Here is a 23,688-nt window from a genome sequence, read left to right on the forward strand (position 1 = left end):
CAGTCTTGCTGCTTTTTCCCCACTGATTTCAAATAGTATGCCATTATTTTTTGAGTCAGTCAATTAGTCCCCAAGATAACTAGAGATAATTAGCCATTTCTGGAGGAACCGTAGACAAAGCAGTGTTAGTCATAAAATGGTAATCCTTATATTTTCCATTAATATGAACCCTGCTGAATGCAGTAAGACAATCGTTTTTTTTTTTTTTTTTGGCCCAGCACTTGGAACTAATTTCACAGCATAACTTTGGTGTCTGAAATGGGCACTCAAAGTGGTTCCCTGCCACTTGTGCCACCAAAGTTTAATGAGCTGTAAAATCAATTCCGAGCGGTTCTGCTGCTGACAACACACTGAGGCAGCGCAGTGAAAACGCAGTCGATTCCTACTCTGGAAACCCTGGTTCAATTCCCCTCCCCCATAAACTTGAGTGTTTTTTCTTTACTTTCTACAGCAGCGGCCATTTCCAGTAATGGACAACGACAATGGCAGTTTTTGGCACAATGCCAGACTTACAGTTGAAAAGAAAAGAAAAAGAGGCTTTACCAGTAAAGGGCAAGTTTCGGAATGACGTACAATATGTGTAACAATTCACACTGTCTGCCACGTGAAAAAGAAATAAATGATTGGCCGCGTATCTGCTCACCTCGCTGCAAATGTTGTTGAAAGAATATAGTGTTCTGCCTCCTATGCCCCTTAAATGCCTCTCCTCTCTATAGACCCCGCCCACTTCTTATGCTCTTCCCCCCTGTTTCAATCCTCCCATGATAAAGAGGGTAGAGGTTTGAAAAAGCCAATTCAATTTTCCCATGTTCCACTTCCCGCGCCATCTACCTACTTGAACCTTTTGTTACTGCTGAACCTGGAACACTGCCACGAGGTTCAGGCTCGCACAAGCTTTTTGTACATCGGGTCAAAACATTGTTTTCAACGCACATTTTCATTTTCTACCACTAATATTAAACACACATTTGTGTTCTGTTAAAAGAACACTGCGAGTACCAGTTGTTCATTGATTTTTTTGCCTCAAATATGCCTAACGTTTTCTTTTTACTCAACAAGGTTGACAAGTGTGTTTCCAGATTTACTGGTTTGGACAAGTTTTGCCTATATAAACCTGTCGTTACAGTATTCTTTTAACTGTTGTCTGGATGGCTGAACTGAATAAGATATAGACATACAAACAGAAAGACCAAAATTTTCGTGCTGATTAAGTAGCCCAGGCAGGACTATGATCTTCAAAAAAGGAGGGAAGTCAGTGAAGTGTTTAAATCTGGCTTCATTATGTGGGCATCCAACTGGAGTGTACAGAATAATAGCATAATAAGCTGCAAGGAATGAAATGTGCAGAGTGAGGACTGAAGCCAAGAGTGTGAAAGCCTCAAGTGTGCGCAGCATACCATTACGTTTGTTACTTTGACACCTTGGTTATTCGATTCTACCACACACAATTCAGTAATCTTCAGAAGCCCCGTCAGGGTGTTAAAGCTATGGGCGTCAATTCTGGACATCTCGATTTTCTGCTTAGGGTTTAGCCAGAATTTAACAGAGTTGCCAGGCAGGAGCAGGGCATCTGGACAATGCGCGAATCTGTGAAAGCTTTCAGTCATTGCGAAGCTATGCTTCGCCAGTGGTTAGCAGCGGTCAGCGACGTTACAAGAAGTGAGTTCACCACAACTGGGTTTCCCCCCTGTCCAACCCCCTTGTGAAATTTTATAGACGTCGCAGTGGGGGCACCACACCATTAGTGGTTGTGCTGGATGGCACAGAAAACAAAGTGCTGCAAAGAGAATTGAAAAAAAAAAAAAAAAAAATGATCATCCCAAACTTCAACTATCGCATGCATTGGAGCCCCGAAACTCGGTGCACATACCGTATAAACCGGTATATAGGTCGAGTTTGTTTCCAAAAAAATCCGCACAAAAGTCACCCCTCGTCTTATGTAGCGGTCATTGGGAGAATGTAAATTGTTGTCTGGCAACAATGTGCAAGTGTAGTCCGTCGCCATCGCCCTTTGTGTCGGACTGCTCTCTCTCACTATCAAGCTTTAATTTGCTTTCCCCTTTTTTGTTTTTTCTTCTTTTACTCATCCTGTGTGTGTGCATGCATGCATTTCTGTAGGTGTCTGCTCCGAGATGAGCGGCGGAAGTCGACGCCAGTTCACCTCTGCACTTAAGCTGAAGACAATTGAGTTGCCGAGCAGAATGGGAATATGGCAGCGCAACGCCAGTTTGGCGTTTCAAAGAAAAGTGTGGGGTTCTGGCGGAGCCAGAACCACACACTTACATTTCTGGCGGAGCCAGAAAGCTAAGCTGCGCACATGCAACCCCCGGAACAGATCGTTCCGTGGACGTCAAGCGGTGCACCCCATGTTGGAGAACGAAGTGGCGGACTTTGTTCGGAAACTTCGCTCACGATCGCTGCCAGTTACAGTGGAGGCCATTCACGGACTGGCTCCGTGAACTGTACAATGAGTGGATAGCCGGCTACAACGAAAAGACATCTATGGGCCGGCTGCGAAGACCATCCCTCGCAACCGTGTCAGGCTGGGTGTCCTTCTCTTGGCAGTCGCTGCCCGACGACATGGTTGCACGAGCGTTTAGTAAGTGCTCCATCAGCAACACGCTCGACGGCACTGAAGATGACAGTGAGAAGCAGTCATCCTCGGGCGACTCTGACAGCTCGGACAAGTGACTTCGGTAGGCATAGTGGGTGGCAGTGACGGACGGGCATCAAAAATAAATATAGACATTGTGTGTGCGCGCTTCCGTGCCGAATTATTTTTTTTGTCCACTTTTTCCACCTCAAGGTAGGGGGTCAACCTATATACTGGTTTATAAAGTATCTGCCGAGTCAAGTGCACTCAAACCGAGAGGGCAGTGTGAAGATTAGGTGAGATAAGATTAGATAAGATGAACGAACAGATGGACGGAGAGAGAGAGAGAGAGAGGGGGGGTAGGGGTGGGAGGGAGGGAGGGAGCAGCACATATACTTACGGAGACTACGACATCAAGCACCCAGCCGGGCACGGTCTCGTGGAGCAGCATCTCCTCCGTCTCCCGGCCCGCATCTCCGACCAGAAGCCGCAGCAGCGTCCGGCCGCCCACCTCGCTGCGTAGGGCATCAGGGAGAGGAAGATGAGGGGGAGGAGGAGGAGGACCGCTAACAACAACTACTGCTCTTCTAAACTCGCAAAGCAACAACTAAATGGCGCTTAAGACAGTCTTGGGCTCACGCAAATAAGAGGCACTTCCACGAGTCCCCAAAGGAGAAAAATAGAGCCATGCTAGACTATTCTAACCAAAAGCATAATACAGGTAGCAAAACTTTAGCAAGCAAGGCAAGGGCTATAGAAATTAAGGACTAACTTGCTCGTAAAAGCCCGTGGAACCTTGCCAACTATGAAAGAGAAACTCGGCTACAAAATGCTTTTCCAGAGAGCCGGAAACTTCTTTACTCAAGGCTCCTGTGTTTTGTTGGTGAAACACAAACAAAACCTTGCTGCTCACAAATGAACACGCACAATGCTGACGTTCCACTGCAAAGATGAACGCCCGCGAGCTAGACACCACCGAGTTTGCTCCTACACTTCGTGCCTGGAGCCCTGCCGAAATGCTTGCAGCTTCTTTTGCCAAGTCAGCTCACAAAAAGAAGGTGGATAGACTTTCCAGAGAAGGGCCTGACCTGAAGGTGATGGGTGTGTGGTCCGGCACGCTGAAGTACATGTTGCCGGGTTTCTGCCGGTCACCGCCATTCATGGTGGGTGCAACCGTGCCTGCGTTCCACAACACGACAAGAGGGCAAGTGTTCGGCTCCACAACTACCACCAGCCAGGCACTGTCATCAAAGGAAAATGACGGGTGGAATTAAACTCTGTTTATTTACACTGATGCACCGTTCATTCCTGTTGGAAACACAGCTCATACAACTCACCAAAATTATTCGATGAGAAAGGTGCAGCCCTTACGCAAGCGTATATAGATATAATCAGATAGTATTTTCTTTCTTTCTTTTGTACATCCAATGACTTTTCCCCTCTTTCATGAAAAATTTACCATACCATTCAATTGCAGCACTTTCAGGATAATTCCACTGCACTTGTGCCTTCCTCAACTGCAAGTCTGAAAGCTCGCAAAGGTGAAAAATGAAATTCTGGGGATCTGTGATACAGTATATCGTGCCCTTCTAAAAGCTGGAACCAAACACACACCAGGCGCTTGACGTGCCAATGTTTCAACACTGCATTTTTGTCAGTGTTTACCAAGAGGCCCAGTGCAGAAGTACGTTGGTATTGACCAAAGAGCTCAGCTTGAGTCCCATGTCTCGCTCTCAGCACAGCCGAAACGCCGAGACATTGTCGCCTTCACCAACCCTCCATTCACTACATGCCCGCATAGGCAGGGGTGAGACAGCTGAATCAGATTTGGGAGCTGTTTTCGGAGCAGTGAAATTTTGATTTTGGAGCAGAAGAACGACATTTATTATGTCACCTTAGGAGCTTAAAAATCAAATTTTTTGGCTACTCACGGGAGAAAAGTGCACTTTTTAATCGGTATTGAACGTACATAACACTGAAACAGCTCTTCAATTAAATTTTTTCTGCCAGAGTATCACAAGGTATGAACTGCACTACCTTTTTACAAACCATTCTTTAAAATTCTTAGGCTCTATGCATAGATAGCGTTGATGTCTGTTGAAAATATCTAATTTAGAAAAACTAAGCAATCGTAAGGCAGTTTTATTATCACCTGAATGCCGAAATTATTTTCTTTTTGTAGTAGAGCCACGGCAAAAGTTGCGCGAAGCGAGGTGACAGTAGTAGCCCCCACCAGCCCCCCATTTCAGTCCCCACAGTGCCTTGTTCACTAGGATCATAATTTGAGTAACGTTGGTATGTTTAGCCACCTCCTTTTTGGCCTTAAATTTCACTTCAGATAAATGAACCATTATTACTAGCTTGCAATAATAGTTCGTCCTGCAATTGTACACGGCTTGAACATTTTGCGGCGATGTACCCTGCGCTGCCAATTCTACGGTGTCGATCGTCCCATTCTTGACGCTCGCAAACTCGCTGTGAAAGGCAGCAATGCTTCAGCGTTTTATGACATTGTAATGAGTCCGAAATTTCAATTCAAGTGCGCACCGCGCCCCACACTCAAGGCCGAAACACGGCGAATTCGTAGGCACCACGTTTTTTTTTATGAACTCCCGTTTTTCGAGTCTCGCAACTTCCCGCGATAGATTAGACGACTAAACATAAACCCAGCCACTCCCACAACCAAAACCAAGGTAGAAATCGGCGAAGAGCACTCTGCCTGAACCACAAGCAACTGCTTCGCTTGGTGGCCATGTTTTCCAATCTTCACCACACCAAGATGGCGGCACCCAGTAATGTGATTCCGGAGATATGGCGCTCCAAAAATTGCCATTTTTCATCAGCTTGCACAAGTAGTTTTTTACATAAAAATACATAAGTATTTTTTCTACAGGACTTTGCAGTGGTTTTCGATGGGAAAACTTTATAAACTCACAGAATATAACATGTGCAACCCGACATTATGACTTTTGAAAGAACTATCTCGGGGACAATTTTATGCGGGTTTTTTTATTGAATGATCAATCAATTGAAGCTTTACAAATATGTACCATCACCTTGGGGGTGCTGGAAAATTATGCCGTCAGTAAGCATTTTTCCCCAGTGAAACTGACGGGAGCATTAAAATCCTTGGCTCTGCAATTTTTGCAATTTTCAAGCTTTCGGAGCAGCCTGGCGCAGGAAAACAAATTTGTATCAAAACTGCGCAATATACGCCCGAGCTCTTCGATGTAGGTAGTTGCGAAACTCCACCTCAAAAAACGGCCCCCACCTGGACCCCCCCTGCTTAAGATCGTGCGTACCGTGGCGCTACTGCGGCCGCCTCATGCACTACCTAAAAAACACAGTAATTATTCAAACTGAGAATTTAACGTTAAATTTTGTTTTAAAGTGCATAATTCTTTATTTTTGTGCTTTCGTAAGTTATTAATTGCTATCTTAACTCCGGTTTGTAGGTTGTGGTTGTATTCTGTGTCCGCGCATTTGCCTCGACCAATTGGCGCTTGTGCGTTCACTCCGGCACAACACAGGTCCGAACTGAAGTACTAAATTTGCAGTTATCGTTTGGCCTACAGCTCATGGTATGCCAAAACTAATCTAGTAGCCGATCAAGCGGCTATAAATAATCAATTTCAGCTTGCACACAACCGTCAAAGCGACTTATTTTTTTGCCACCAGAAGACCGACCAGGACGTGCAGCAGGCGACAGTGCACAAGCGACGGTTGACCCATGGTTGCATACTACTTTTACTCCGTATGTATATAAAACACTTGCATAGTTGAGCACATTGGGCTTCTTTGGCATAACAAATTTACGTAAGCACAAAAAAACCTTTTTTTGCCCAGGTCGTTGAGTGGCGAAGCAAGTTGTATAGTTTATTTTGTCACCAAAAGATGGCGCCACTGTAAAACAAGATCCAAAACAGTGGACCAATCGTAGGCCCACTTTTTGATGCATGGGGCCTGTGGGGAGTTTCGCAACTCCTATATCAAGTAACTCTGATATACGCAGCTGTCTCACCCCTGCATAGGCAGCATACAGTGCATCCTTACCTAACACCACAGCATGTTCTTACTTTCAACACACCCATATTTGCCGCATGGAACCCCTACATCTGCCCATCTGCTCCATTACAATATCTATATCCCGTGCCTTCACATCTTCAACTCCCATTTTATAATGACAATACTTCGAGCCACACGAACATTGCTTACAACCCCAAAGAGAGTCGGTCACACCATCAAGATTTCACCCTACTTAGCTCTATGAAGCAACTTACAAGGAAAAGTGCACTGAAGTGCATTAAGCTTAAAAGCACCAAAAAAGAGAAGGTCTTACCGTTTTCGGACTCCTCCTCATTGGTGTAAGTCGGTGGCCAGTTCTCGAGCAAGGCTTGAAGTAGCAGAGCCCCAAGGTTGACTGCACCCGAAAGAATGGTTTTGCGGACCACAGGAAAGGTGGAGGCAATTGAAACCGGAGTTACGCGTCTCCACAGTAGCAAATACCTTTCGATGACAAGCAATTTGAAACAGTCAAAGCTCGATAAATGGGCTATAACAATGTAATGAATAGAACAACAATAAAAATTATCTAGTGCTCATACAGCCTTCAAAGGTAAAATTTTTAAGGATTTTATAAACTTTTAAGGACCAGAAAATGCCTTAAGGAAGGACGCCTGGAATTATTTATAACAGAACAGCTTTTGCAACGTAGTGCCAAAGTTGTTTATTGTGCAATACCCAAGAACATAAGTGCACAATACTTAACTGGTGCTAACGAGTTTGTAAATGCTGCCCCGCCTTTTTTCTTACTTTTTGGTTGACGTTTACAAGTTCTTCTTTCTTCATTTTTGCTGTGTTTCCCACGCACTTTGAGTTGACAATGTACATAATGTTGCCTGCACCTCCTGCTCTGTCAGCGAAGGTATAAGCTTAAAAATCAGCAACTGTTGCTGCAAGCTTTGCCTTGGCTTTTCTTAGGTCATCGATTTCCTCCTCAACAATGCACCTTCTCAACTGCCTTGCTCCTGCAAGCTGCTCTTTTTCCGAAGTTTCCAGATCTGAGCGTATCGATTAGCTTCTGATGCAAGCAATCATTAGTGGACTCATCGAACGGGACAACATACAGTCACCTTTCTCTATCTCCAGTTGCAAAAATGGAAGAAAAAGGTCCCAAGACACGGCATGCCACTTAAGTGCACTTTTCCCCACAAGGCAAGGCCTTCGCAACTTCACGATCTTGGAACGCTTATCTTTTGACGAGGTCATTTGTGTGCAGTGACAAACTAAAGTAGTGAGATGTTACCACCTTCAATGTCCACAAAATCTCGGCATCTCTCACTAACTCGTCTGCCTTGAATGCAGAGTTCAACGCCCAATGACAGTGTTTGGACCGCACAACAGATGTTGCACTCATGCACGTCACCAGGTACCCTTTAGCCCTTTTCGCTGCCACTGACGTACCGGTACGTTTTCGCATTTCTCCTCCGCAGTGTCACTGACGTACTGGTACGTTCTCCATTGTGTGTTCAAAAATTCGTGCCATAACGCAAAAGCTGGCGCGCCTGGACTGTTCGCGCCATCTGTTGAATCTTTCTAGAAGCTTGTATTTTCACTCGCAAGCTTTCCACAACGGTATATTGAAGAGTGGAGAGCGACCGCGCCCACCCATCTTTGCTGGGAGGCATGGTCGCTCTGCGTGCTGTATGGGTGCAAAGATTGTTGTGCCATCCGCAACGGGCTTCTAGAATTTTTTTTATTATTACTGTGCTCCCGCGTCCACTACGGTGCGCCAGGTTAGCCCAGTGCACTGCTGCCTCTCCAATAGACCGAAACATGACTCAATCCGCAGCAAACGAGGTTGTTGTACCACTTTTGTATTCTATTTTTATCCCTATCAGCCATCATGATTTCGCAATGCATCATTTCTGTGCGTTGTGCGGGCTGCTTGAAGTGCTCCCTCCACGTTGCCTGTTACTTTCGGGTGGCCGACCGCATGGGGCCTTCAACTGCGGACAGGAGTGATGGTACTTCCGTTTCCAATCCGAATACGAGCCAAGCTAGGATTCGCATTCTGATTCACTCGGATTCACATTCGCTCTTTCCTTTCGACACATTACGTTACGGACGGAATTTCGCATGATTCGCACTCGCTGTGTCTGATGAAGCTCAGTCTTTGTACAGGTCCTTGCTTAGCCACGACTGCTGAAAGGTGCGTTTCCTGAGCATGATGAACTTTAGCTATGTACACGTGCCCCACTTGCCGGCCGCATAAAAGCAAATGCAGAAGAAGCAGATGAGGCACAGCAAACCAGCAACAAGCAAGTCTCCACAGGCTACGATGGAATAAAAATGCAGGAAGGCAAACAAGAGCCGGATTCTGTTGGATCGTATCACAATGTGGACTGGATTGACAGGTTCCTGCTCCTTATGTTGCCTCGTGCTTAACAAAAATCCACTAAACAAGTGGTAATTTTGCGCAATACACTGAGGCTTTGTTGTTACAATCCTTTCTTACATTAGTTAAAGCCTAAAATGCAAAATAAACATTAAAAAATTCTTGCGAAAAAACACTGCCACTGATTATCACCATGAAATCAACGGTTTTCCAAGGACCGCAAAAATTCCAGGAACTTCAAGGCTTTGAAAATGACACCTCTGAATTCAAAGGTTTTCAAGGACCTGTGCGAACCCAGTTACGGCAATACCAAATTCCTGCTCCTCTTTCAATTTCGTTACAACAAAGTCTGTCTGTGCCTTCCATTACATTCTAAGGCTAATTATGTCCTGATATTTAGGAAGAACAGAAAAAATTACTACAGCTGCAGTGATCAGCTGAAGGCTAAAGAAGCCCCATTCAGGCCCCTGTGGCAGCCAAAAGCAAGGCATCAAGGTAGATACACAAAGGCAAGTGTGAGTGGTCCAAACAGACCAAAAAGGATGAAAGGTCGAACAAAATCAGTATACAGAACATCTCCTCTCCTATCTATCTACACTAAAAAACTTGGTCAGCTCCCAGTCACACCACCGTTTAGATATATTTGCCAGAAATAGTGTCACACAAATTCTTTTTCTCTTCAATGTTGCATTGTTTTTGTTTATATACTGTTACTTTCGTTGATGTGCTCTCCCTGCATATATACATTTGCTGAGAATATTTTGTACCACGTTTAGTGTTTTACAGTATGTTTCTTACTTTTTTTTTTAATTGTCCCCCCCACCTATGTAATACCCCTCTCCAGAGCCCTTAAGGGTACTTTCAATTAAAAAAGAAGAAAACACGACCATGCCCACGTAGTAATGTGTGTCTTGTACAGATAACTGCACGTGATACAGTAAAACCTCGTTACAAGAGACGCTCAAGGGACCCAAGAAACGTGTCTCTTGTAACCAAGGTCTCTTGTATGCAATGCTGCTAACATGGGGAACATAGGAAAACTGACCAAACCGCCTTCATTCAAATGTCTCCTATAACCAAGTGTCTCTTGTAACAGTGTCTCTTGTAACGAGGTTTTACTGTAGTGGAATCATCACGTCTTGGCTACAGTTGGAGTTCCGCCTTTTCGCTCGCACATGTTTCTTACACAAGGCACAACGTGGAATGAATGTGCAGATTCTTTTGTCAAGCCCCAGCTCTCAAATGCACCACCAACCCAATGCCAGGGGAGAATGCTTGCTCACTTTTTGGGTCAGGCCCGTCGGCCGGTCCCAAGCCCGACTCTTTGGTCGAAACCCAGGCCGCAAAGCAGTCGGGGTCATCCAGGTGAACACACAGCAACTGGAAAGGGCGGGGCGAGAAAGACCTTTAGAAATGACCACCCGCTTGCAAATAGAAAAACGAGAAAGCAAAAAAAATTCCCTCGCAGACTGCAAGCTGATTCGATTCCATAACCAACAAGGCGTGTTAGAATTGGTTAGGGGTGCGTGATTATTGAAAACTTTTGAACACCAAAGCAAATAGGTACGATATTCAGTTTGGCTCTCAATCAAATAGCTCAATTCGAGAACTTCGAACATTTTCAAAGCAGAGTAAACCCTTGTTACAGCGGTGCTTAGTCAAAAACAGGGATAATTTGTTCTCCCTCCACTGTACTTGGAACTGTAAACAGCTTTAAAAAAAGTGAAAACTCAGAATAAAGCGATGTTGTTTTTATGGGTGTTTACTGTATTTCAATGTTCAGAAACACAGACAGCTGTTTCAACGAACTTGCAGAAATTATGCCTTGTTGAAAGAGGAGTCCATGTTCAGAAACATAGACAGACAGCTGTTTCAACGAACTTGCAGAAATTATGCCTTGTTGAAAGAGGAGTCCAGAAAACTACATTTCCAAGCTCTGTAATACCAAGAAAGACCTCAGTGATCTCAAACATGGGATCCAATGGAGCTGAGCCCCATGGAAGAACAATGGGAATACAGCCACTTTATTTAGTGACACTAGTTGGGTAGAGGCAGAGGGCGCGTGGCCCTCACCCCACCACTCACCCCAGTCTTGAGGTCGATGGAGAACCAGTTGGGAACGTAGACCATCTTGAAGCGCCTCTTGGCTTCCGACTCAAAGTCGACCGTGCCGAGGTCCTCCACTTTGCAGGCCTGCAAGAATGTCCAATATGGCGGAAAAAAAAAAAAAAAAAAAAGCAAAGGTGATGTGAAGAAACCTTAGTTTCGTGCGCATAAAATGGCAATGGTTTTAGCCTTAAACCGTTTTGAAGGCTGAAACAGGTTTTTAAGCTTATTTGTTGTTGGCTGCAAAAAAACTCTTCTGCATATTGCCCACACCACTGATTGAATATTACAACCATTGAATCTTTATTAAAAAAAAAGGAGTACCACACCATTCTGTAGTGTTCATTCAGACAACAAACAAACCACCTGTTATCAAACTGCGCATTTTTTTCAGATGCCATAAGGAGTGCATTGCTAAAAGATAAATGCATAAAAAGCATACTGCCTTATGACAAGGCATGTTCACTGAGCTGATTGCTAGCAGATCGCTGCTATAAGTTCCCAAAAGCTAGCGAGAGCAGCGCTACCCATCATGCCACATGGCAGCATCTTACCTTGGACAAAGGAAACAGTGTTCACAACAGCAACAGGATTGCACGAGTTCAACACTGAACAGCAAAGCTTCTCTAATTTTTGCTTTTCAGTGTTCCCAATGGACCAGCTAGAATGGTGCATGAGGAAGGTCACAACAACAACAGCTGGTGACGCCCCGTGCCTCACGGTGTAAGCTGCACGGCAGTGAAGCTATGTTTAGGGGAAAAATTCGAGCACTACCTTCCCCCCAAATTAACTCCTGAGGTCTGTCGATTTTTTAGAATAGGATAGAATGAAATCATTTGTGCGGGCTATACCCGTGAAAATACAGTAGTTTTCGTTGTAGATGGCCAGCATTGCATTGCAACACAAAGAGAGATGTTTTTTTTTAAGACCTTCCAGTTTGGTAGCGCGAGAAGACTCTCGCACGACGACGACGCCCACTCACATTGAGGACGTCCCAAACGGCGACGCTGCTGGCCGTGTCTTTGGTAAGGACGTGCCGCTTGTCGTTGAGCACCGTGTAGTGCCGGATGCTGGGATTGCCTGATGGAAAGAGGAAAGGGAAGAAAGGCATAAGACAATGCTTTATATAGCTACCCTATCAAGGTAACGAGTCGCTAGAGCAAGAAAAACTGGCGGACCCCATGCATTTGTGGGAATCGACGTAAAACAAAGCTTTTGACAATATTTACATCACCATTTATCTCAGTGTTCTGAAGTGTACAATGAGGTTCAAGCAGCACTGTTTGAAACAATTAATTGCACAGGTGTCAAGGCAAAAGTGGATTGAGATGAAAGTGGGTGTAGCATTTCTACTTTGCTTGTTGCTTCTGGCCATTGCTCTCACGATGCTCACCACCTTTCTTTGTAGCCACACGTCGCTGTCTTGACTTGCATATTCAAGCCAGCATAACTAGCATACGTTTGCGGCCTGCTCAGCATTTTGCTGTTAGCAAAGACGTTGCTCTTCTGCATGACAATTCTTTCAGACCGCTGCGACAACGTTTCTGCACAATTTTGCAGGCACATGTTAACGGGCGGCATTTGCGGAGACCAGTGCACCATCTGCTGGTTCTGTGAGCAACCCAGAATGCTCTTTCTGGTCACTGCGCACGAGTAGTGCATTTGGCCAGGGAACAGCAGCCAGCAGCAGAACTTTGAAAGGCCACAAGAGAGGCAAACAAAGCTCAACTTTATGAAGCTTCACTTTGTGAAACTTCTGAGAGGCCCCAACATCGCTGTTTTATGAAGCCACTAGTTAGTGTGGCTTCACAAATATGGCTTCACAACTATGTAGTATTTATGCCACTGGAGAATTTGAGTGCGTCCAGAGAATGTGCCTTGCACTTTCACTTCAGACTGCCTACAGATGCCACATAAAAATATGTGAACTGAGTTGTTCCGTTTACGTGATAAAAATGCAGTCTTAATTTCTTGCGCAATCCTACTGTGGTTTGTTGGAGTTTGGAGCTTAACAGAGGGGAAAAAAAACCTCGCTTGAGATAAAACCAAGTCAAAGTTTATGGTTTTCTTTTCAAGAGTGCAAACATTACATTACTACATTACAGTAGATTACAGTAGATTACATTACTAGTACATTACAGGTACTAGAGAGAGGTCCCAAAGTTAAACTGGTCCTTACCAATTCATTATTTTTATAGTATTCCCAAACATGTGCACCTGTGCCCCATTCGTTTGCTCTTTCCTCAACCCTGGGAGTGATGATTTTGTTTCAGTTCCCTATCCCATATGAAAAAGCAGTAGTAGTGGTTGCCTTTTCTTTTTATCTTATTTACAAATAACTACGTGAAAAATGTACAGATACACTATGTAATGAAAGTGCTTGCTAGACAGGGCATATAAAAAAATGCAGCATTGAGGCCCACAAAGTTGACTCACTGATGAAGTGCTAACTGCATACGGATCAATCAGGTTACTCTAACAGCAAGCAATTTGTGAACACCCACATGCAGGAGTTTTCCAATCCTTGCCAAAAATGCACGCAGCTTTAAAGCGAACGGTGCAGTAAAAGGAATGTTCACACAGGCAGATGCATGCAGACTGCATGAACTGGTGAAGGTGACACGAGTGGTGCGACGCACCTGAAAGTCATCACCATCATCATCACTGCTGGCCTTTTGATGTTCGGCCAGTACGAATGCTTCTCCCATAAACTTCCAACCGCATTTTACCCTCAGCCAGTTCCTCGTACAAATTCACTAAAGTCGTGGCCACCATTCTTGCAGCTTCCTACAGCCCGGCAGTCTGCTTGCTCTGCAGAAGCCTCTCCCTCTCACTCTTCAATCTGAGCTGACGTGCCCCCTCACTCCCCCCCCTTCACCTTTGATGCAGGCCTGCGGCTTCTGGCTGAGCGGCACCAGGATGTCAGCGTCGTAGTCGTCCAGCTGGGAGCACCGGTTGTTCACAGGCTGCACACCAGCAAGGGGGCATTGGCAGAAACGGTGAAGGGCCAGATGGGGTGGGGGGACTCCCTCGACAGAAGAACATCACCAAGCCCAAACACCTTTCCTGTTCGACCCTCTTTTTTTTATATATAATGCCCATTCCTGAGCTCTGAATACTTACCCATTCCCCACTAGGAACAATGTTTAACATTGATGTACGTGTCTACACAACGCTGCGGCAAGAAGTGCTCAGTCTGTCTAATCAATATTTGTTCACTCAAATTTTATCTCTCAAGCTGGCAAATTTCAAGGTCCCGTTAGACTACCAAGGCTATGTATTTGGAAGTTAATTTCATTACTTTAATGACTGTTTTAGTTAATTCAACCGAACTTCAGCGGTCCCATGAGTGAACCAGAAATAGTTCTATAGCACAGGAAGCACAAAGCAACAATTTCGAGTACCTAATTTAATCTTTTAAGCTTTCAGACACATTCTGGTTATTGGAAGATGGTTTCTGTCAGCACAAGTTTTCACAAAAAAAAATCGAGTTCTATGTACACTATGTTGAAGAAGTCAACTCCTTAGGGCGTCAAAAAAAAAAAAAAAAAAACCATTTTGGAAATTGGAAGAAGATGATACAATAACTGATTATATTCCATTATAGTGTCTGTGTCATTGCCTTGGACTTTTTCCAATTAAAGGAACAGCCACCAAGTCCAGTTTCACGTTTTGTTTAGCTGTTGCGTCTGGAAAAAATGGCCCAGTTCTTCTCACTCATAAGGAATTGCTCCAAACACCTTTACACTGACATGTGATGCTCGAATCAACACTTCTACTAGTTCTAAACCCCACAGCACCATCTCTTGACACTGCAGATCCTTCCTTTGTCTGATGATTTCAGAAAACCACACTACAAATTGCACACCACCAAACTTGCTGCCTAACGTTCACAAGTGGAAACTGGTACTTTTAATTTCACTGCATAAATTTGCTAAAAATCCACAAAGCAAATTTCGTAGATGATACAACTCCTCTAAAAAAAAAGAAAAAAAAGACTTCCCAACGGCTAAGAAAATGATGGCCTTACATTAAGGTACTTGCACTAAATGTGCAACTGCTAATTACTTGTGGCGGTGAATGAAACAAAACTCGACCTGACAATAAAGTTGCCTCAGGGGTAAAAACATGCTACATTTTGTGCTCGAACGCACATATTAGCCTGTGAGTCTGAGCCATTTGTCGAGATACTGCTATTACTGTTGAAGCAGTCGCCAGTTCATTGCAATTTGATTGTGGCTTTAGACCGAGCTTGTAACAGCGGAAATTTAGAGCACTGGGCGGATGCACTTCGGACGAGTCATTTGTAGAATTCGCAATACCCCAAAATTCCTTTCAGCTGTGGTCATGTTATTGAGATGCATAAGTATAAACCAGAAAAGACTACCATATGTGACCTCACGTGACACCCACGAGGCAGGCATTGATTGCCGCATGTGATTGCGAATGTACAGCATATACACGCATGTCTGTATGCACTTCTTTTTTTTTTCTTTTTGTCTTCCTTCCTACCCTTTTCCTCCCTACTAGGCCAATGGGCCATCCTACAAATTAATTAATTAATTAAGAGACGCCTGACACTCGGTCACAAATGTGCGTGTGGGAAAGGCCAAGCTCACCCAGTTTTTGATCGAGGAGTCGGTTGTGGCAACCCAGAGAGACGAGGTGTCATTACAGAGGATCATCTGCAGAAAATGTGGGAAGGTGTGAGAGACCAAACAGCACCTGGTACACTGGGCCTTTCGATTATTTCAAAACATAAGCATTGATTGATTGTGGGGTTTAACGCGACAAAGCTACACCTGGGCTGTGAGGTGTGCTGCACAGTAGGGCTCCGGATTAATTTTGACCACCTGGGGATCTTTAACGTGCACCTAAATCTCATACACACGGGTGTTTTTGCTTTTCACCTCCATCAGAAAAGCGGCCTCTGCAGCCGGAAATCAATCGCCTCCACTGAGCTACTGCGGCGGGTAGCTCAAGTAGGAGAGGAAGGCTTTCAGATGTTACGGCGGCGCCCATGACGGCACATGACTGCCGTGACTGATCTTCCTCTAGTACTATATATTGGTACAAAACTCTATGCAACTAACGACCGCTGGTCTCTGCCCCCACCCTTTTACCTTGAGGACCGGTGCGGTCTCCTCGCAGACGAGTGCCCGGTTGTCGGGGTTCCTCAGGTCAGTCATGAACACCTTGCGGTCCCGGCCACCCGAGAACACCGTCGTGAAGCTCTCGTTCACCTGGTCAAAAGTTGATCCGGCGTGAAATCAGAGCACTCATAGTCAAGAAGGCCACGTAATAGTCCTGTGACAAACATTCAAGCAAGTGCGTATTTGAAGCAGTACGGTCTGCCTTCATATTAAAAAGCAATAAAAGCAACTAGGGGGTATATTTGTTTTATTTTGCATTCAATTAACACACAAAATTGGTGCAGTTTAACTTTAGTGACATATTCCCAGGCATTCCACTGCCATTTCGCAACCTTTGTCCAGCTGTGACGTGCTGTCAGAAATATGTCTGGAAACATTTTTGCGCTGCCCTTACGAACATAAAAGACAGATCAAACACAACAATTTTTTCAGTTAAAGTGGCTAGGTTCTACCCCACCCTTCTGTAAAATCATATGCCAGCACTGAAAAAAATCACCACCATTATCTCATCTTCCCCAACACAGGAGACTGGTCAACAAGCTAAACACAACCCATCATAATTGCTGCTGCCGTCTTCACTGACATGTTGATAGCGAACAGTATTGCACAGCTTCTATTAAATTCTCTTCGCACATATTGTAGGGGTACTGGCTAATCGAACCTTTGCAGGGAAGCCACAAGTCAGAGCACATTCACAAAAGCCTACACAAGATGATGAAAATTGGGAGACATATGTAGTTCTTCATTCTGATTGTGGATATAAAATTTGTTTTGGTGTAAAACAACTACTTTCACATTTATTCGGATTTTTATTTTTGATTTTTTGACAGCCTCTGTAAAAAACTGCCGGAGTGATGCAGCTGAACAAGGTACCAGTAAACTGTGCACAAATCAAGGAGTGCAATAAGACTTAAATTATCATTTTATCTGGTCTGTAGCAGAAGCTACGCCCGCATGAAGTTTGTGCCTGGAACGTGGGAACTAGAAAAATTGCTTTTGCCTTCCAGGCACAAGCTTCAAATAGTCGTAACTTCTGGTACAGACCAGATAGAATGATAATTTTAGTCTTATTGCACTCTTTGATTTGTGCACAGTTCACTGGAACCTTGTTTAGCTCTATCCCTCCACTAGTTTTTTTACACAAGCATTTGCTTACACAAAAACAAATTATCTACAATCAGAATAAAAAACTCCATATGTCCCCCAATTTTTATCATCACAACTGTAAAAATAAAGTTTTTGATCAAAGACCCATGTGCCCCCGTAAGGTGAAGTTAGGAACGCAGCCAGTGTCGGCTGTCCAGCTCACCTGCAGCGCCCAGACGCCCTCGTCGTGCACTCGGATGGTGGCTACGCAGCGCTGCTGTCCCAGGGACCACAGCCGGATCGTGCCGTCCGAGCTGCCCGACAGGCACTGCACGCCAACAACACCAGGTCAGATCAGAAAGCAAAAAACATGCCACCTTATGTTTCCCTTGAAAGAACTCTTACAACCGAGCCCTCTCACCCTCTACCATCGTTGAAATCAGTTACTCAACATACACCAGTTGCGAAACTCCCCATAGGCCCCTTGTATTGAAAACCAGCCCCCCTGCACTGGGGCAAACAGGGGCACGATGATGATGATGATGATTGATTGATAGTGGTATCCCCTTTGTAGAGGGGTGATGACACGTCATCTTACCAAAAAAGAACTAGAAAGAAACTAATACACCTATGTTTTACACTCTTTATTTAATACTAGTGCTGCTCTTAGGGCAGGCCCAAGAAACTTATTAGGCACAAAGTACTTATTTTTCTGTTACAGGGGGTAGCTGTCCTAGGCAATATTCCCCTCTCTGCTTTTCGTCCACAAGCATTCTAATCTTTTTTTTCCCATCTAGATTTGGATGGATACCCTGGCATTCTAACACTATGTGCCACATAGTTTCTGTTTCTTTTCCACGGATCACGCATACCCCATCATTTTGTGAATACTTCCCAAAAAAGCTCTTGGTTCGCAAGCAGCGGGCTGCTCTAGCCTCAAGAAGCAAAGCACTGCCTTTGCAATTATCATAGAAATTTTCCTTTCTGATGTCTAACTTTTCAGCCCTGTACACCCCTGCACTAGCCTATCACCTGGCAACACTCAAGTGCTTGCGGCTGCTGCCGGGAGTCGTAAAGGAAAACCGTGGACACATACGCAGACATTACCTACATGATTTGACAAGCAAGCTTCATTTCAATGTATGGCAAAGTTCAGTTTTTGTCCCCAGCTATACAGGTGCCACACCAACACCCTTCAGCTTCCAAGAAGTGCTCCTGCCACCAAGATTGTGAAGCAGCAGAGTTGTGCAGGAAGAGGCGCCCACCTGCGTGCCTTCCCGGTTGAGCACGAGGGCCTTGACGTTGTCCGTGTGGCCCTTGAGCTTGGGCATCTTCTGGCAGGTGCGGGGGTCCCACACCCGGATCACCTTCTCCGTCGAGCCCGAGATGATCACCGTGCCCGACGGGTTCATGGCCAGGCTGTAGATGCTGTCCTTGTTGTCCGTCAGCGACGACGCTGTCGCAAGGACAGGACGAGAGGTGGGGAGCCACAACAACATCAGCCAAGGTTTCCCACTATCCCCACTACTGTTCTACTGAGTGAGCGCAAACAACAGTTTTCTGCCAGGTCGGCTGGTCATCCCATGGGGTTGGCGTGCGTGTTGAGGTAGTGTAAATGCAAAGCGACCCGTGGCATGGATTTTGCGAATGGCAAGTATACAATACCAGAAGAACACGGGTAGTAATGCACGCTCCAGGCTAACGGGAGGCTCAGGAATGCAAAACTTGTGCGCAAGTCAACTTCAATTACACAAGTAACACGAACCTAAACAAGAGTGTGCTCATTAAAAATATGGGACTTCTAAACTACTAGTGCTGATGTTCGATGTGTTCAATACAAATAGGAACTCGTAAGTCACCACAGAGATGTTTCGCCATGTATGTTTGCTTCATCGTATGAGTACGTACCCATGAGTCAACCATCAGCTTCTGACTGCAGCCATCATCAAAACGAAAATTCCCTTCAGTGGGTATGTGCAAGTGTTGGTAGGCCTAAGTTCACCTTTAACAATAGTTAACATTAACATTGAGCCTAACAACATGCTAAGCAAAGTCAAACACATTGAATGTCAAGCTGACATTAGGGGGGACATGGTAAGTAAAACTACATTTTCATTTGTGGAATAAATTTGGTCAAATTAGGAGTATTTATGTAATTATGTCACCAATTTAAATTGCTTTAAGGGTGCCTCTTATACTTTTTGAGTTATGAGACTAATTATCTTCACACAGCCATCCCAAAATTAGAGGCAAGAGCTTTTCAAGATTTTTATGTCAGTGTGATCAAAAAGGTGTACATATTCTGTGCAAGGAATCTTCTATAATACTGTTTTATTTCCTTTGGGTATCAAAAAAAGGGAAAAAAATGTTTCACCTTCCTTTTTTGACATGGAAACTCGTAGTTTCCATGTCAAAAGGAAGGTGAAACTTCTCTTTTCTTTTTTAATTTTGACAGCTGAGCCCAAAATTTGCATACACGTATGTACACTGCATTGAAGTTTTGGGGCGGGATTTGTCAAGAACACAAATTCATACCCAATATTTTATTCCTCGCAATTCACATCCCACATTTCGGGCCTTCAAAATTTCAGGATGGGTTTCTTCATGGGCTCTCAAGCTTAAACAAGGATACGGGTTCTGATAACAACCCAAAATGCATAAAAAGAAGCATCGAGAACACAGCGCAATATAGAGAGGCTTCTGACATTATCAGCACACCTGTATCATGTAGAATGATTTTCCAAGCTGTCAGTGTAAACTTTGACAAGTTTATTGTTTTTCTAAATAGCTTCAACACAAAAAAGAAAACACAATTATATAAAAGTATGACAAAAGCTGTTCATTGTGTGATGAAAAGTCCAAGGTTATTTCAAAGGACTCATTTCCCTAATTTTTAGAAGATTATTTCTTGCAGTAACAAGGGCTAATTCTGTGTATTCGTGTTCATTAAAAGGAGTCCCTGGCATCTAAGCTATCCTTGGTGCTTTTTAACCTAAGCACTGGGAAATTTTGATCGATTGTAGGGTTTAACGCGGCGACACAACGCAGGCGATGAGACGTGCCGTAGTGGAGGGCTCCGAAATAATTTTGAATGCCCGAAATCTCGTACACACAGGCGTTCTTGCTTTTCGCCTCCATCAAGAAACTGGGAAATTTCCCTGCAGTGTCTTTTGGCATGGTGAGAATATGCAGGCAAGCAGTTTTTGTCCAAGCAGCAGAAGTTAAATGTTGCACATGTACCTGAAATGCAGAAACTTACTAGCAAAGGCTTACTCCTTGGCTTTCCCCTAAACTGATGACCTAGACTTGAACGTAGGTACATGCTATGTTGCCCCACACCATTCCACCCAAATTTTTTTTTAGCTATGCAACAGATACTGGCTTACTTTACTTTACTTTGTGTTCTGTAAGTGCAGCAGAGTGTAACTATATGACAGCTGCATATTGCCTTCTCATCACAAAAGTTATGCCCCCCCCCCCCAAATTTTATCTCATAAAATACTAATATTGTTACGAGAATACAATGAAGATGACAATGCAGCGTAGCTTTGTCATCCCAGCCTCCGACGACGAAGAAGCTATTTGGGTGCGCGCAGCTTGGCCGCCATGCAAATAAGCTGTAAATACATTGTTTGACTGTCTCGTCGTTCATGTCGTCTGTCTTGCCGCCACGTAACAATATTTTGGTCAACCGAAGTACAGAATATTATATATTTGTGTAATGTAACATTACATTTACAGTTTTAGTGCCATATCCAGTTTATTAGCTCCGAAATGCTAATCTGACCAATGCATGCCAGAATACTGAGGACAAACAGTTGGTCCCATCAGAAAAAAAAAGAAAAAAAGAAAAAGAAAAGAAAAGACAAAAAGTTAAAAAAAAAAGAAAAATTTGAAGATAGAGGTAAAAATTGTCATTTAGGTTTAATAGTGGGACAGCTTGGTAAATATTTATTTTACGGCCAATAATTTGCAAGTATTCTTTTCAATGCATGCAAATCATGAATAAAAATAGGACATAAATCCATTTTTCTGCAATTTTTTTTCAATCAGAAGGCAAGGGTACTTCAATCTGAAGTACCTATCTGTACTTCAGAACGTCGACACACTACAACATACATACTAAATTTTCAAATACTATATTGCTAGCTGATTTGGTCTCATGTCAAGTATCTTATTGTTCATTTCAATATTCCAAAGTTTCAGACATTCACACACCCATAAATAATATGTTTGTGGAGCTATAAAATAATTAGAAAAAAACTGCGTAAGAAATGTGGAAAATTAGAGAGGGATACAGTGACAGAAAGGCATTTGGAGAAATTTGGAGGCGGGGGATACAAAATTTGGGCATACAAATACTTGAGGAACTGCTGTGTTCGTAAGAACCCACTCTAAATTCCATGTTCTAGTTAACGGACTCTGTCGAGGTATCAAAACCTTCGTACTCTTGTTTTTCTTAAAGATATTGTTAGTTTCTTGAGACAGCATGCCCTTTCTTTTTATAGTTTTGTTCCTCACTAACTTGTAACTTCTTTCTCCTAGAACAGTTCCCCTGCCGCTTTCACCAATTCTGAGATTATTCCACAGGTTTCTCAATTCTGACAGCACTGGCTCAATAAGGAAGTTCACTTTGATAGTCCAGCTGACTTTTTGCGCCTTCCCTGTTGGTGATACCAAGTTTGATGGCGTTCTTTTCTTTAAACTTCCTTTATCTGCTTTGTAACGCCTAATGTAATTTTGCCTCCACATTCAGGCGTACAAATACACGCTAAAAGCTAAGCCACACGAATGTCCTTGTAGCACGAATACACAAATCATCTCAAACTAAAATGCCCGAACATTTCTGTCACACACCAGCACATTCATCGAAGATACACGTCAACAAAATCCTCGTCCAAAGGCGTTAAAACATTCTAAAGGACGTCACAGCACTCGGTTTCAATGAGATATTGCCAAACTAACCACACAAAAGCAAAGTGCCCCAAGTACGAAGCGTACAGTGGTCGTAAAATGCGAACCAAAATGGCAAAACAGGCAACACTTCTTCGGTCCTCTTTTTTGAATTTCCCGCCACAATGCAAAAGGAGGTTAGTCGAAAAGTTAAACACGCCCTTCAATGGGGCAGATGACAGGGCTTGCCGGGCTCTGAAGCCAACTTTACTAAAGAGGACGAGACACGAACGCGCGACACAAATCTTCTTTAGCCGGAGAACTAAGAGCAAGCAGACAAGAAAACAGAATGTAAAAAGAAAAAAAAAAACCAACCCCTCGTGCCTACTTAGAGAAAAGGGTGCCGTTTGAAAGATTCTTCTTTAAAGTGCGACTGCCTTAAGCCCCGACCCCCTTTCCAAACAGCTGGTGAGAGCTAAGTGAATATGTGCAAACCAAGAAATATATACAAAAATAAAGAGATAAATATAAACGCCCACCCGTGATGCTACCCAACTGGCCAGTTTAATGTCTCAGTGTCTTCACAGAAGCCTCATCCCTCAACTTGGAGGAAGAGGCTCTTCGCCAGCGAAAAGCGGTAAGTTGGAACCCTATGATTAAAGACAGTTACTAGTTACACGCAAAACTCCAGTAGCTACTCTGCAGTAGCAACAAGAAAACAGTACGCAGAAAATGAACAACTGTTAAAGCATGTAAAAAAAAAAAAAGAATTACAAGAATTGTATGTAGATCACAACGTCTCGTCTCCAATACAGCACGGGTTCAGAATGAGCCTATCTACTTCAACTCAGCTTGTGTCAGTTATTCACAAAATTTCGGAAGTGTTCAACTCATCTGGACACGTTGATATGCTCTTTTTTGATTTTAGTAAAGCGTTCGATAAGGTTCTCCACGGAAAATAATTCGTAAGCTCGAGTGCATTGGACTCCCTTCAAATATCATATCATGGATTAAGGCTTACCTCCGACATAGACAGCAGTTCGTAGAAATTAACAAATGTTCCTCTAGTGTTCGTCAAGTAACTTCGGGTGTACCGCAAGGGAGCATACTAGGACCGCTTTTATTTCTGATATATATAAATGATATAACTAACAAAATCACTGATAGAGTGCATATTAACCTATTTGCAGATGACTGCATCATTTTTAAACAAATAGCTTCTCCAAACGATCACTCATGTTTGCAAAATTCAGTTATCACAATTTCCAATTGGTGCAAACTATGGGGTATGGAAATAAATATTCAAAAAACTGTCGTGCTTCGGGTAACACGGCAAAAAGATCCTAGTGTATTTTCTTACGTTCTAAACGACACAATCATAACTGAAGTTACAAAAATACAAATATTTAGGTGTTAAGTTTAGTAATAAATTATCTTGGTCAGACCATATTTCCGTTACA

The 23,688-nt window shown here is 43.7% G+C and overlaps 1 protein-coding gene across 2 annotated transcripts in view; it reads right to left on the reverse strand.

Moving 5' to 3' along the window:
• LOC144175125 (WD repeat-containing protein 48) overlaps positions 1–23,688 on the reverse strand; it is a 63,084-nt gene that overhangs the window by 13,946 nt on the left and 25,450 nt on the right. For both annotated transcript variants that reach the window (XM_077704206.1, XM_077704205.1), the window contains 11 exons: positions 18,601–18,791; positions 17,559–17,663; positions 16,220–16,339; positions 15,716–15,781; positions 13,975–14,062; positions 12,079–12,176; positions 11,076–11,183; positions 10,274–10,370; positions 6,933–7,013; positions 3,682–3,772; positions 2,994–3,108 (listed from right to left, as the gene is read on the reverse strand). In XM_077704206.1, coding sequence (XP_077560332.1) covers positions 2,994–3,108; positions 3,682–3,772; positions 6,933–7,013; positions 10,274–10,370; positions 11,076–11,183; positions 12,079–12,176; positions 13,975–14,062; positions 15,716–15,781; positions 16,220–16,339; positions 17,559–17,663; positions 18,601–18,791 — 1,160 coding nt within the window. The remainder of the gene's footprint in view (positions 1–2,993; positions 3,109–3,681; positions 3,773–6,932; positions 7,014–10,273; positions 10,371–11,075; positions 11,184–12,078; positions 12,177–13,974; positions 14,063–15,715; positions 15,782–16,219; positions 16,340–17,558; positions 17,664–18,600; positions 18,792–23,688) is intronic.

This window comes from Haemaphysalis longicornis, unplaced genomic scaffold, assembly GCF_048455015.1.
Source record: "Haemaphysalis longicornis isolate Haplotype H1 unplaced genomic scaffold, Haemaphysalis longicornis Haplotype H1 scaffold_3, whole genome shotgun sequence".
In the NCBI taxonomy this organism is placed as follows: Eukaryota; Metazoa; Arthropoda; class Arachnida; order Ixodida; family Ixodidae; genus Haemaphysalis; species Haemaphysalis longicornis.